The 16285-nt window shown below is 38.5% G+C and overlaps 1 protein-coding gene across 1 annotated transcript in view; it reads right to left on the bottom strand.

Annotated features, from left to right (window-relative positions):
* cysu (peroxidase homolog) overlaps nucleotides 1-16285 on the bottom strand; it is a 211933-nt gene that overhangs the window by 77773 nt on the left and 117875 nt on the right. The window contains exon 2 of the mRNA XM_073960645.1: nucleotides 15587-15760. Within this exon, the coding sequence (XP_073816746.1) occupies nucleotides 15587-15760 (174 nt within the window). The remainder of the gene's footprint in view (nucleotides 1-15586; nucleotides 15761-16285) is intronic.

Consider the following 16285-nt stretch of genomic DNA (forward strand, 5'->3'; position numbering starts at 1 on the left):
GCTTGACTAGTTGATGTTCATGCTGATGACCTCTATATACTAAGAAGAGGCAAAAAATCGGCAAAACAGGCAACAAACTTGAAGAAAAAAACAACTAAAAACAAATCGTGAGCCTGTGCCCAGTTTTGGTGTTTATGATGTAATGCCGAAACCATTTACGCGCATTGCATTTGGCAAAACTCCACAGCAAACCATTTGGTTTTTGGGTGAAGAGGGAAAACCTTAAATTTGGTTTCTTTTTCATTTTTTTCAGTTCGTGAAAGTTGTGTGCATTTCAGCCGGCATCACAGGTTTGTTACAGTGACATTTGTAGCAGGTTTTTTCATAAAGTGACGTTAAAGTTTCCTTGAACCCCAGGCAACAACCGGAGCCCTTCACTTTTAATCCAATTCGAAACAAGAGTGGCATGCAAGTGTGCCTCAAATTACGTTGCAAATATGTGCAGATGATTTATTGGGCGTTATTTTGAAGGTAAAATTCACTTTTTTCGAGAGATAAACATTTGCATGTGGCTTATATACAAACTTTCCCATTTTTATCCAGTTGTACGATTTCTTATTTTTAATTCACGAACACTAATACTGTGTTACAGGGGATAAGGTGCTTACACCTGGGAAGTTTTTGAGGATTCTGAAACTACAATGTTCATAGATGAGAAAAATCAAAAAAAAAAACAAAAATAGCTGGAGCTACAGTCGATATCGTGTATAATGTCGCTCAAGGGACCGACGAAATTCGGACGCTATAAGCGATTGTCATTTAAAACGATATTAATAAAAGAAGGTGATTTTGTACTATATAGTGATTTCTGAGTATAAATATTTGAGTTTCAGTTGTTTACTTGTTCAACCCCATCTTTAAACATGTTATACACATGTTGGTTATTGTACGAGTACATATTTCTAACCGCTTGTTTGAGTTTAAAAATACAACAAAAAGTTGAGCAACATATTTACTCTTCGTATGTCTCGTCATTATAACCGATAGCAAAATCCAAATATTTGCCAAAAAGACGACATTACAACCGATACGCTGTGAAAAGAAGATTGTCGATTAATGTAGGTCCACCCTGTGATGTTGTCCCCATAAATCGGTGCCGCTCAATATTCTGTATTTTTAGGGTTCTTGCCGTAATAATCAATCAAAATGGCTGAATATTCCATATTTTACATTGAGGGCCACATTTTGACGTATCCTTCATGTAACTGTACCGCACAATGTCTCTTCTATATATTTAAAAAGCTGAAATGTATCACCTGCCCATTTGAAAAAATGAAAAAAACACCCTGAAAGGTATCCTTAGTATTTTGGAAACAAAAAAATGGGGAAAGATTCATATGATATTTTGAAAATAAAACTTTTAGACAACTACTGATATTAAAAAAAAAAAAATCATTGGAGTGAACTTTACATGAAATTTTATTATTCTGAAGAAATGATTGAAAAAAATCAAAACTGCATAATTAAGATAATACATTGTTTTTCAGTCGTCGATTCGCGCAACTTATAGACGACTTCGTTATTTGTATGGCGTTCAGCGTTGAGGCGCATTTTTGGCTTAACGGGTTTGTTAATAAGCAAAATTGCCGCATATGGAGTGAGACCAATCCACAAGAGACCCTACAGACTCCATTACATCCAGAAAAATGCACCGTATGGTGCGTTTTTCACGCTGGTGGCATCATCGGACCTTATTTCTTCAAAAATGAGGCCGGAGCTCGCGTTACGGTCAATGGAGATCGTTACCGCACCATGATCAATGATTTTTTGTTTGAAAATATGGATGACATTGATGCGGAGGAGATGTGGTTTCAACAGGATGGCGCTACGTGCCATACGGCGAACGCAACCATCGACTTATTGAAATCAAAATTTGGCGATAAGTTGATTTCGAGAAGTGGACCTGTCAATTTTCCTCCAAGGTCGTGCGATTTGACACCTCTCGATTATTTCCTGTGGGGCTACGTGAAGTCACTGGTTTATGCTGATAAACCAGCAACAATTGATGCCTTGGAGGCCAGCATTGTTCGTGTTATTCGTGACATACGGCCAGCAGTGCTCGAAAAAGTGGCCAAAAATTGGACGTCCAGAATGCACTTCGTCAAGAACAGCCGCGGTGCCCATATGCCCGAAATCATTTTTAAATGTTAATGTCACGAATTGATCTTTCGAATAAAAAAAATTTTTGATTACAATTTAATTTTTTGTGTTATTTTTTACAATTTCAAGTTCTATCGGGCTTAAAAAAACACCCTTTATCACCTGCTCATTTGAAAAAATAACGTCACCACCTTCAGAACTACGAAAATCGGGAGGTACCGTTCTTTGGGGCCATATCGAAACGTGGATCTATACCGACCATTTTCAGTCTGAAAGGTTTTTAACCTCCAACGTAGACTAAATACCAAATTTCAGCCATTTCGGTGGGTTGTTGTGGCCACAACCTACAAAATACTGAAGGCATGTACCTGTACCGACAAATTTCTTGGGGAAATTTTATACAACCGACGACCCCTAAATACCAAATTTCCGCCACTTCGGTAGAGTATTGGGGCCACAACTTTCAAAATACAGAACATCGTATCATCGTTGTCAAAAGGTAGGGTTTGTTGCGCTGATTACTGAAATGTATAATTTTCATGAGCGGCGGATCGGGTTCGCCGGTTCGGGTTAGACCCGGTTCTACTAAACTGATTACCGTAATGTGGATATCGTTTGAAGGCTTATGGAAATAGCAAACACCGGCCCACATCAAAATGTTCTTACGCGGTTTACTTCTTCAAATGTGCAATTTGACACTTATATCACTATATCTCAAGAATGGTAATGGCAATTTTTAGGCCTACAACTTTTACTTTAGTCGATTTCTGATAGGTCTTACCGTTTTTGAGGAAAATTAAAAAAAAATGAATAAGGCCTCCAAAAAATGATCTTTGACACTGAATAACTTGGTTCGTACCCATGTGATTAATGGGGACTTTTAAGCGGGGTACACACGATCAGTTTTGACTGTCGATTTTTCGGAAATATCGATAAATGTCAAACCGTCCAGCAACCACAAAATATTTTGTGGTTGCCTGATGACTGTCAAAAATGAACGGCCACACTGGCAAGCAACTGATTATTGGAGCAAAACTGACAGTCAAAACTGATCGTGTGTACCCCACTTTATGACAAACTCTAGCTTTCCACCAAATTGCAGCTTTATGAGAATTTTTTGCATTTCCCCCTGTATACGCATGTCTATTTTGACTGGGCTGTTTGCCGCATTTGTTGTTTACATTCATCCGTCTGTTTGTATGTGTATTTGCGAGTTGTAAATCATTCCACGAACATTGGATAACATCCCTGTTTGAGGATGATAGAAGAGTTGTTGCTTAAGCTAGCGAGTATAAATATGGAGAGTAGCAGGTGGGCGAGTTGAATTGTAATTTAGACCGCGACTTGAAACTGTCACTTGTGATTAAATTAATAACGTTAATAAAGCATTGTAGAATAGTAATCTAAATTAACCCTCGTTTTGTTTGGTAAAAATTGTATTGGGTAATAAAACAACGTCTACAAGGGATAAGGTCAAATCTTATTCCGTAACAATATACTACATTATAGCTTTATTATACCTTAAAATTTTACTTTATTATCTTTTTATATCATTCCTTCCTTGAAAAGTTTAAAATGGTAAACAAAAAACATTAAAACAAGGCAAAGTCCAAAATAAACAACAACAAAACTGAATGTTTAAACGTCATACTTGGCAATTGACAACAACAAGAAACGCGTGTCAAATGCATTGTAAATGACCAAAAACGGTTTCAACAAATATCCGTCGTCCCAGTTTACGGTAGCATTTGTTGGTTTAACTTATTAAGTAATTGATTTAACAGTATTATATTACACGTTCGCCAATTGAATTAATTAGTAAAATGAAAAAAAGCGCTTAACATTAAATGGCTAGGCCTAGCTACAACGATAAAAATGAGGAGGAATACCAGAAGTCAGCATACAACTCTGAACGAACAACAACAACAACTAACAATTGTAATGAAATAAATCAAACATAATGTTCGCATTTTGCTACTCTCTTCAGAGTGTTTTATTCATCTGATTAACGTAATTGAATCAATTAACTTGTCTTTAACCTCTTGACCAGACAACCGCAATGAATAAATGATGGCTTCTGCTCTGCTAGCAAACCTGTAATACTATTTTATAATCATGGAATGTTCGTAACATTTTTCCATCATCATCACCAGCAGTAGCAGCAGTCCGACATAACTATCGTGCATAACTCATTATTTTATTTTTGGGCAATTGGATTTCATTGCGTTTTGCTTTAAATTTTTTCTCCTTTAACTAATTTAAATGTTTTGAGTTTCTTTCTGTTTTTTCTTTTCTTCATTAAATTATTTAACTTCCTGATGCTGCAGGTTTTCTTTCATTCGCACTTTATTTGTATTTCGATGGCGATGATGACGACAATGATGATTTTTTGAGCATTGCTTTTAAACTGTTTGGTAATTGAATGTTGATGTTGCGTTTGGAGTGGAGGGAAACATGTCGTTTGCATTAAGTTGAAAAAATAAAACTATAACATAAAGAGCTGTGTAGACATATTTTAAATCGCAGTGTGTTGAAGACGCAACATGTGATTACCCTCGAGAAAATTGGTTAGTAGAAATAGTAGCCGGCATACATATTTTTATACCCTCCACCATATTATGGAGGGTATAATGAAGGTTGTCATTCCGTTTGTAACAAATGGAAATATTCGTCGGAAATTCTATAAAGAATATATTCAGCAAAAAAAAATCCTTGCTAAGCAGTGGGTTCTAATAGTGCTTATTGGTAGTCGTAACTACTTATAAAACCCCCACCTAACCCATTATTTTAGTTATTATACTAGTTACTATTACTGGAGGTAGAAAAATAAGCAAAAAACATATTTATGTTTTTCTATTTATACCCTATACCACAATGTGGAAAAGGGTATAATAAGTTTGTTTTCCCAAAAATTCATGTAACGCCGCGAAATATTCGTCGTAGACCCCTCATGTGGTATACCAAACTTCATATCTCGACGAGATAAAGCGATTTAGCGATGTGTGTCCGTCCGTCCGTCCGTCCGTCTGTCCGTCCATTAAAAATTGTAATCAAGCTAGAGGCCGCAATTATGGACCGATTGTCACGAAATTTAGTATGGAGGTCGGGTTTGGACCAGAATAGAACTGATTAGTTTTTGGCGATGATCGTGAAATGTTAAAGGGATGAAATGGACCAAAAACAAAATTTTTGCTCGATTTTGTAGCCGCTCTGTAGGTCGCAATAATAGTCCGATCGGCGCGAAATTTTAAACGTAGTTTTGGTTTGAGATGAAGAAGTAGCGTGCAAGTCAACGGTATGATCGGATAATATTTAGCGGGTTAAATTGATCAAAACTTTTGTGTGAAAATTGGTAAAATTTCTAATGCACATCTTATAACAGCTAGCCCGGAAAGCTAGTGCACAGGGATAGTGGTATAGGGTATCACATGGTCGGCCCCGTCCGACTATAGTCTGTTCTTACTTGTTTTAGAACTGTTGAGGTGGGAATTTGTTTTAATTTTTACACACTTCATATTTCTATTTTATTTTGCTCTCTATGGGATTTGATCAGGCGAACACTACACACTAGGCCATTAGGGTTGTTAAAACGCTTACATGTGCTTCCATGTGCACCACCTACTGTTCTTTGTTTTTTTAACCATATGTACCCGGCCGACGATGAGCGTTAAACACACTACCCTCGAATTTGTAGCCGGACACACGCGCTCTGTGCCACCGTACTCATAACTTAGTAAGGAGTAATATAAGATGTTGTTGTAGCAGCTTCTACAAGTACATGTAAATCTTTATTTTATTGATTCGGCTCTGCCTTCAGCTCCAAGTTCAGAAAGGACGCCACCTGAATAGGATTAGTGCAAAGAAAGAGAGGAGCTAAGTCAGTCGGGTTGGCTGGGCAGTTAAACAGGTGCTGCGTAGTATGCGGACCGGTGCCACATGCGGGGCAAATATTCCGCGTGCCAACAATCCTGGCCCAGTAAGAATTGAGGCGGCTGCACCAACCAGATCTAAGTTGTGCCAACACGACTCTCGTTTGTCTTGGCAGCTGTTGTTCTTCCGCTGCCACGGGTGGTGGATGATCTTCGAGGACGATATTCACTCTGTATGCTGCCAGAGCCTCTGCAACCGCATCAGTAGAATGTCTCTTAAACCTGCCTGGTATGCACGTTGATCTAGAGGTTCTCTTTTATATCTTTGGACCTCTCTCTCTAGATCTCTATAATCCTCCCTAACTCGCCTGGGGGGTTCAGGCATATCCACCAAATGGTGATTTGGGTTGTCTTGCCTATAGCATCCAAGCAAGTACTGCATCGTCAACATCCTGTTGTGACGACGCACAGGAAGGATCTTTGTCTCCTCATGTAAATGGTCCACTGCAGACATGAGGTGACACCCTGTAGCTGTTCTCAGGGCAGCATTCTGACAGGTTTGTAGTTTATCCCATTGCGTATCACTTACGTTAGCAAACCACGCTGGCGCCGCATAGCCTACCACAGACCGACCTATCGCGTTGTATGTGGTTAACAAGGTTTCTTTATCCGCACCCCAAGTGCTGCCGGCTAGGAACTTGAGTACCTGTTTCTCAGCTTATCGAATATAACTGTAGTATGCTGGGACGACTTATACATGCTATCGAATGTGACCCCTAGGACTTTGGGGTAGTTTGTGGTCGGAATAATTGCACCGTCGCCCATGTGGTGAACAGTGTGGCTGTTGATTTAGTGGTGGATATTTTTATATTCCTCGCGTGGAAAAACTCTACAAGATCAATGAGACAGGCATTTAGCCTGTCACAGACGTTACCGATATTGGAACCCGACGCCATGAGTGTACAATCATCCGCGTACGTAATTAACTCAATGCCGTCGGGAGGGCGTGGAATTGCAGAGAGGTAGAAGTTAAACAGTTCCGGAGATATCACCCCTCCTTGGGGAACTCCCTGCTTCACTCTACGAGGTTTGGACTTCCTGTCTCTCAATTCCACGTATGACTGGCGACCACACAAATAGTTGATGACCCAGCGTTTCAGACAAGGCCGGAGGGTAGTATTCTCGATATCCTCGAACAACCTAGCATGGCTGACAGTATCAAACGCTTTAGTCAGATCCAATGCTACCATCACTGTTCTGTGACATGGTTTGTCCTGGTTGAGTCCTCGTTCAATATATGTGGAAATGGCGTGCAGTGCTGTTGTGGTACTGTGCTGCTTCCGGAACCCGTTTTGATGATCTGCAACTGGATAACACGTTCTGATACTGAGTATTGCCTCGAATATCTTTGCTACTGGTGATAGAAGCGAAATCGGCCTGTACGACTCACCTTTACTGGCATCTTTGCCAGGTTTCAGCAGCGGGACCACCCTGCACATCTTCCAGGCATCGGGAACTATTAGGGTGGCTAGCGATAAGTTGAGAACCTTACTTAAATACTCGACTCCTGGGCCATCCAGCTGTTTTGGCACAAAACTTTCTCCCAGAAATTTGTAAGTATAGGTCTAGGCTTTCATATAGCGCCCATAGAACGGCACCTCTCGATTTGGTACCTAGTGTTCGTTAGAGGCACAAAATTGTCCAAATTTTTGTCTTATATGTCCACCTTCAGTTTTTCAACTAACGAGGGTATAAACACTTTCATAGGACAAAATTTGCCTCATCCAAATAATAGTTTGGACGAAATCCGTTTCAGGCAATTTGGAGTTGATTCTGCAATGTCCGTCCGTCCATCTGTCTGACTGGAGCGCACGATAAACCTCAAACGAATTAACCAATTAGGTCCAAACCGTCGCCTTCAAAGTATTTTGTCCAAACTTATTTTAAGTTCAAAAATGAGACATATCTATCCACTTCTTCAGGTACCTCCCCTACAAAAGTTCAAAAATGTTCAGAAAAATTGTGCGCACGGTAAATATTCAAGGGAGCAAATCATTTGGTCCATACTTTGGCCATCGTGAAATATCTACCAGACATATTTGAGGCTCTAATATTGACTCTATCGGTCTAGTCCTTCGGGTACCTCCCACCCAAAATTTGAGATACGTTCACATTAAAGCCTGCTCTCGAATGGCTTTAGTTTTTGCTGTAACAACTTGTATTTGTGGCCCCCATTGCGGCGGAAGAATTTTTCATGGCCAAGTGTAGTGACTGGATTGCACGATAACTCTCGAACTGATCAACCGATTTGGTCCAAAATTTGGCCTTCGTAATATTTTGTCCAAACCTAGTTTAAGTTCTATGATGGGCAATATCGGTCTTCTCCTTAGGGTGCCAAAGGAGAGGAAGTGCAGTTTATTCGAAGATACTTTGGAAATTTGTACCTGTGCTAGTCGTTGTACCTGTTCAAAAGCTCAATATTATTTGTACAGTGACCAACTGAAATGACTAATGGGCGTGATATCTTTCGAGAGGAAATGACCCCAAAATAAGATCGACTTCCAAAATAGACTATGCCGATCCATTCCTTCAAGTACCACCTCCGCAACAATTTTGACCTTTAATCCTAATCCACATTTTTTTCGGCAAGTTCAAATGTCCAAAAAGGGCTAAAAATTCTGAAACTCCCTAAATATATAACTTTTGGAGAAAATAATTTTGCTTTTGTAGGCGGTATTCACTTTGTCCGTAGATGAAAGTTTCAATTTATATTTATTTGTATCGACAAAGCCGACTGATACTTCCTTGTATAATTAATATTAAATTGAGTACATTACCAACGCCAACTACCGGAATGGGTCCTCAAGTGAAGCTGTTAAAAAAGCTTCTATGGAATTATGCCGGTGGAACTTAGAAGAAATTATCCAAGGAAGAAGAGAATATATTTTTATTAGGTCTTGAAATCTGACAAGATTTATTTATAGGGAAATTGCACAGATTTTTACATTACTCAGGGATTAAAGGGATATATTCGTATACACCTAATCTTTAAGATAACAAATTTATATTCATTTCATCCAAATAATGGATCCCAAGTAAGTTTTGGTGGATTAAGTTTCTGACAATTTGGAGTCGATTCAGCCCTGTTCGTCTTTCCGTCATTCTGGCTGGTGTGCACTATAAACCTAATTGATTCAAACTTAGCAACTCGTAATACTTTGCCCAAATTTAAATCAAGTGGACCATATCAGCCGATTTCTTTTTGAACTCCTCCCATAAAAGTTTAACATTACTATCGGCAAGGTCAAATCACTTATGCTCCAATATTTTGCCAATAATTTGCCTCATAATCCCCTTAAAATCATATGCATATTTTTGAGCGTAACTCTCCTAAGCCATCTCACCGTGAGGACATCGCCCGACATCGCACTTCTGTCCGCATGCATGCATGCCTGCTGAGATGTCGTAATGTCCCAAAAATGAAAAGTTTGGTATTTGATACACATAGTTGTGTGCGTATTTTTACATGTCCCGCCATTATATCGTCATCGTCATCATCATCGCTAACACCACCGGCAACAGTAGTTTAAAATTGTTTGTCTTCCAAAAACTCCTTTTATTTTCTGGTGAGATTTCAAAAACACGCATGAGTGATAGTAACTTTTTCCTTAAGTAACGCATATTAATTTGGTCCGAAGTTTTATTTTTTTTTTTAATTTCGTGTTGTCAAATGTTCAAAGACGATTACAATCATGGTGTTTTCATTTTAGGCTCATACGTATTTTTCCGTTTACTCCCCAAGTAATTATTTCGACTAGACTGACAAGCGTTTTGGTTTTGGTTGGTGGTGCATGATGTTTGGGCGCCGCATGCATGTAAGTTGTCAAGTTCAGTTTTGAACTGGCTGAAATGGTTTCTACGCATTTTTTCGCAGATCTCATGTCTATGATATGTCCAAGTTTACATAAGTGAAATATTTGTTAGATTGCAGTGGAAAGTGTTTTCTTATAAACGTACATACATATCCGCCGAAGGTGACACCTAAGGGTTATTGCAGGTTTTAAAACTCAAAGAAAGGTTTGATTGCATTTGTAGTTAAACAGAGATTACTTACATCCGTCTTAGTAGTATAACTGCAATATCAACATAAATTACACTGGTCAACAGGACTTTTGTTTCAACCGAAGTTGCAGTTGTTTCTAGATGAAATCGGCGAGTTATTTTAAAATCCGGTCCCGGTTTTTCTCCATCAGCTCTTGTTTTTGAGATATAGCTCAAAATCGGGTTTTACGAGTTTAACCCAGACTTTCGTTCTTTTCGGATACAAACAAATATTTTTTGTGGGTTTTTCGACATTAATATATTAAGGAGATGTTGTACGCTCGATACAAATCATTTTGGAAATAGTTATGGTGAGTATATATCATAAAAATATAGAAAATATACGACGGACCTTGTAAAAACTGCATATTTTGAGTACTTTAAGGTGTAATTACGTCATCGGGAGAAGTGATAAAATCTTCATATGGTACTTCGGATATGCTTAGGGTGTCTACTATATAATCCAGTATTCAAATGTATAATATAAAGTTCATAGCCGCCATGATTCGGCCATAACCTAAAAATGGCCATGAAGACTGCTAAAGGGAAATAATTTACCAGTGATATCATTACCACATAAACCAATTACTTTTCAATGGCAGTCTTCATGATGATTTTTAGGTTATGGTCGAATCATGGGCGGTATGAACTTTATATTATATATTTGAATACTGGACTATATAGTAGACACCCTAAGCATATCCGCATTGCCATATGAAGATCCTATGACTTCCCCCGATGACGTAATTATAGCTTAAATTACTCAAAATAAGCAATTTTTACAAGGTCCGTCGTATATTTTCTATATTTTTTTGATATATACTCACCATAACTATTTCAAAAACGATTTGTATCGAGCGTACGACATCTCCTTAATACATTAATGTCGAAAAACCCACAAAAAATATTTGTTTGTATCCGAAAATAACGAAAGTCTGGGTTAAACTCGTAAAAACCGATTTTGAGCTATATCTCTAAAACAAGAGCTGATGGAGAAAAACCGGCACCGGATTTCAAAACAACTCGCCGATTTCATCTAGAAACAACTGCAACTTCGTCTGAAACATTCAACTTTTTCAATTTTGTTGAGCAGTGTTATCACATCCATTAAGCATGTTTAGATAACATCTTCAACTAATTAGAAGTCATTACAAAGATCATTAGAGCAATTATGTATTCGTGTGCATCAACATAAAACCAAACCAAAAAACATGTTCATTAGCAACACTTAACAATTTAGCTTAAGTGCTTCTGGTTAACTTGCAAACTATTTATTTAAAGACATCCAGTGTTTAATAGCTTCATTAGGTGGTGGTTATTTACAGAAGTATGTAATTGCATGTTGACTTAGTAGGGAATTGCACCAGATACACCTTGTGGGTATTTTTAAGCGCACTAAGTGAAATATGATGATGTTTTGAACACATCATAAAGTATTTAAAATAAAATCAGAATTATTGTAACTGAGCAACGTTTTCCAAATAAAATTAACCTTGAAGCACTTTAAAAGGCTCTTAAACACAAAAAAGCCGACATAGTGCAAACCAACTGCTATAACACCCAAACCAATATTATTGGTTTAGTATTTGAATTCTTCCCGTTCCAACGAAAATCGAACATGGTCTCCGGCCATGACTCTGATCTGTGTATCAAAACTGCATTCTATCGCATACAAGCATCGAGTATATGTAATAATTGTCTGGATCGTGTGTCCTCTAGGGATGAAGACTAAGTTGCATTATGCGATGGAGATTATTTTGCACCATGGCAGAATTGACATTATCAAGTTCGTCAAAGACATTGACGCAAAACTGACATTCTATAAAAAAAGGAAGAACAAAAAACGAAACCCCCTGAAACGTTTGAAGGACTGCGACATTCGAAGTTGTACCTGCAATGTTCGGAATTGTACTAGCAGATGTACTCGCAAAGTACAAGGCCGGTGTTATTGCCGTACAGGAAATACGATGGACTCGGAATGGCGTCACTACAACAACTAAAGGCGACGCATCAGTTTGATTGCGGATAAGTAGTTAGTCGGAGATTAAAACATCTGGTTTTCAGCTTTACATCGGTGAATGAAATATTTGCCACAATGACGATAAAACTACATTTTTCAACAACAGCTTTCTTTGCGCTAATGCTCCCTCTGAAGATAAGGACCAACAGACCAAATAACGCTTTGAAGAAACATATGATCGTTGTGCTGCCCATGACATCGAAATTACTCTAGCCGATTTTAATGTCAAAATAGAAAAGGAAAATACATTTGGCAGAACAGTCGGGAAATTCAGTCTCTACAGTGAAACGTATAATAATGGAATAATGCCGATAGACTTCGGGGCGGGGAAAAACATGTTAGTTGGCAGCACCAGATTTTAGCATCTCGATATTTATGGCTGTCTTCACACCAAAAAAAAACCAATAATTTACCATTGGCACACGTAATGCTTAAGCAACTGCATGAACCCGGGGTTGAGTATTTTCCAAGTATCCTCAATATATCGTTAACCACCCATATTGTAGCAGAAGCCCGGGATGTTTGGTGGTCTCGCTACGGAAGCCCGGCAAGAATGCCATCAGAGTTGACTCCCTCTTGTCGCCAGTAGCAGTCTAAAGGCACTACACCTCCCCATGAGGAGAAGAAATTTTCCAGTTGCACAACATCAGAATACATAGCACAACAACAGTATTACACGCCATATCAACACATATGAGTGGAGGACTAAACTGGCCTTGCGACCGAATAGCTCTTGTTGTTGGCTCTTGACCTACCATAGGCTTTCAATACCGTTAACCATGTCAAGCTGTTCGAAGATATAGAGAACCGTGTTTGAAACGTTGGATAATCAGCTATATATGTGGGCGTCACTCGTTTATAGAATTCAGAAATAAAAAGTGCAAAACCCCTTAGAGTGACACAGGGAGTTCGCCAGGGCGGGATGATACCTCCGGAACTGTTTAACTTCTACCTTGCAGAAATTCCACATCCTCCAGACAGGATAGCATAGCGTAATGTATACGGATGTTTGTACAATCTTAGCGTCGGTCCTACCGTCGATAACATATGTGATAGGTTAAATGTCCACATAGATGACTTACTGCAGTTCTTCCATCTGAGGAATATGAAAATATCTGCAACTAAATTCATTGCCACACTTTTCACCACCTGGATGGCTGAAATGAGCCTTCTCCTGAACATATTGGTCAATGAAACCAGACCTGATTCCAACCACTAACTATCTATTTTCCATAAGATCATAAGCAGTAATAAGGTTCTTAAGTCGCTGGGATGCTGACAAAGTAACCCTGTTGACCTCTTATCGAGCTATAGGACGGTCTGTTGTAATCTACCCGGAGTCAGTGTGATATGAATATATTAGCGCTACACAGTGGAAGAATATTCAAACCTGCCATAATGCAAACCTGAGGACTGCAACATGGTGCCACCCCATGACACAAATGGCCCATATTCATGAGGAGACCGCTATTTTACCGGTGCATCAGCACAACAACATGTTGTCGATGCAGTACCTGCTTGGGTGTTACCGCCGTAAACATTCCTGTCACGATCCAGTGGACAGACTTTCCCACCCAGACACGTCAGGATCTGGAGAGGGAGGCCCAAAGATATAAAGGAGAAGATCTAGATCAACGGTTCTACTAAAGAGGCTTGAATAGCATTAATACTGATGCAGTTGGGTAGGCAATACAAAGTTACATTGTGAATGACGAACTCGGACGTACTCCCCCATTCATCGTAGCAGAAAAACGCCAGCTGCCAAGGCAAATATCCCGAACATGCAGCCCCCTCAATATTGGGTCCGAACTGACGCGTTGCAGCTAACTCCACTCACCTTTCTCCTGATTATTTATTGACCTGGACTGACTAGGTTGCATAATTTTTGAATCTGAGTTGCTACAACAACAATTTATATTATTGTTTTATATGGAAGAAATTCGCCGAGCATTTTGGATGTATGATCTTTCCGAAGAGCAAACATCGAATATGTAATGGTTGTTTGAAGAAATGGTAAATACTTTATCAAATGTACAGAAAAGGTAGGTGACCGATTAACCTTAGGAAATAAAGAACGAACAGACACAACAATAGGTAGGCTGCAATTACAAAAGAAAAAACCACAGCATATTCCACTCAACTGGCCCAATTGCATCAAGAAGACACTCCTTGGTCCCATGACATATCAGCAGTGTCGTATTGTCCACTTCATGCAAACAACCACAATATCCATACTTGCATACCAAAGACCTCCACCAAGGCACCCAACCAACCCAAGTATCAAACCCAAGGCATGACCAGGAATATCGTGCTGCTACAATAAGTAGCAATGCGTAGAGCACGAGAGAGGTATCATGACAAAAGGAGAGATAGGAAAAGTATTTTCCGCAAGAAAAAGAGAGAAATGGAAAAGCGGGATTATAAAAATCTATATGTACAAGAACCTGAATGAATTTCGAAAATTCTACAGGTAAAACCTAACACAGAGGCGAGCTAGGTAATCCTTTAAGAGATGCAGATAGTATCCTCTAGAAATGAAAAGAGCCTTTTTCCAAACTGTAGGTATCCAATCCTAAAGAGGGCGGCGAAAATATCACAGATTCAATCTCAGAAGATGGTTTTGGGTGTATACCAGGAGTAGGTAAAGACAGCAATAAATCGTCGGAAAATATCAAGGCAGCAGGAGCCGATGGCTGACCAGACGAGCTGTTCAAGACCGGAGCCGATACGCTCATAAGGTGTATGATCGCCTAGTTAACACCATCTAGCAGAGAGAACGCGTACCCGACGATTGGAACCTGAGCATCCTATGTCCCATCCACAAGAAAGGACATAACACAATGTGCTCTAAATATGTTGCTTATGATATAATGTCAGGGATATATTGCAATATTGTAGCCCTTAAGTAGTATAACTTATATGCCAAACAGAAGAATTAGGAAAAACGCATCAAAACGCGCATCAAAATCGATAAAATATACGAAAGTTTACTTTATTTCAGGAATTATGGTCAATAGCAGCTAAACTTTTGGGAGTTGAACCAAGAAACCTTTCGCAAAAACTGTCCAAATAATGTGCTCAGCAATTCTTCGGAACATTTTGAAACTCTAAAAATATCATACTTCCTACAAAACATATTTCAAGACTGTTTACTTTTTCATAGTTGGGATTTCAATGCATTGTTGATATATTTTTAAAATTGTCTTTGAAAAATGAGCTAGGAAGAGCGTAATAGATACATTTTACAATAATGGAATGTTCTGAAGAGAAGTGTATTACTTTTACCAGCGAGGCAATAATTGCAGTTTTTCGAGTTGACTATTTCCCCAAATATTTTCTACGTGCTCTTATCTACATGTTTACTTCAGAAGTTTATACAAGATTCCAACTAGTTTCAGAGATATTGCCTCGATTTACATATAAAGCAACAGTTTACTGCACCCAATTTAGGGTTTGTTTTAACCCAATTTAAAATTAAAATAAATAATTTACTTACAAGGATCCACGGAATAAATTTACACTGTAATCATAGACGGATGATCGGCCTGGACCGGCCAATATTAGAGCACATTCAGCACCCAAGGGTGAGGTATTAATAGCTTCACCAAAATGATGAAATTGGGCATTAATTATGCAGGGAGCCAGCAGAGCGGTTGTTAAAAGGAATATTCTGAAAATAAAAACAAAAAATATAAATATATTAAGTAATTATGAAGAAAAATGCAAAACTAAAGATTAAAATATATGAACATGATTTAATCCTCTTAATGAAATAAATCGCCTTTGCAAAAGTTTACTACGAGCTTTTGTTTCGAGGCCTTTTCATATAGTACATAGTGTGTATGTAATACACACATTGTGTATAAATTTGACATTGTCAGACAACAACAATAACCGCAACTAAATACATTAGCAAAAATAAGTTTAGTTTTGTAATGTCCCAAAGTACTTTGTTTTTTAAGCTCGCCTTTGGTTTTTCCGACAACTACAACAATAGCAACAACAAAATCCAAAAATTATTTATGAGTTTGTCGGCATCATTTAGTTTCTTTAAAAGTGATCAGTCTTTGTGTTGTTTTTTTTGCTCTTGTAATAACTTTGAATCATAGCAACAAAACAAATTGGTGTTGATAGTCGTCGTGGTATTATTTATTTATAGCTTAAGGTGTAAAGGCTTTTTGTTGGCGGGTTTCTT

Source organism: Musca autumnalis, unplaced genomic scaffold, assembly GCF_047663935.1.
Source record: "Musca autumnalis isolate F117 unplaced genomic scaffold, ASM4766393v1 scaffold_1, whole genome shotgun sequence".
Taxonomy (NCBI): Eukaryota; Metazoa; Arthropoda; class Insecta; order Diptera; family Muscidae; genus Musca; species Musca autumnalis.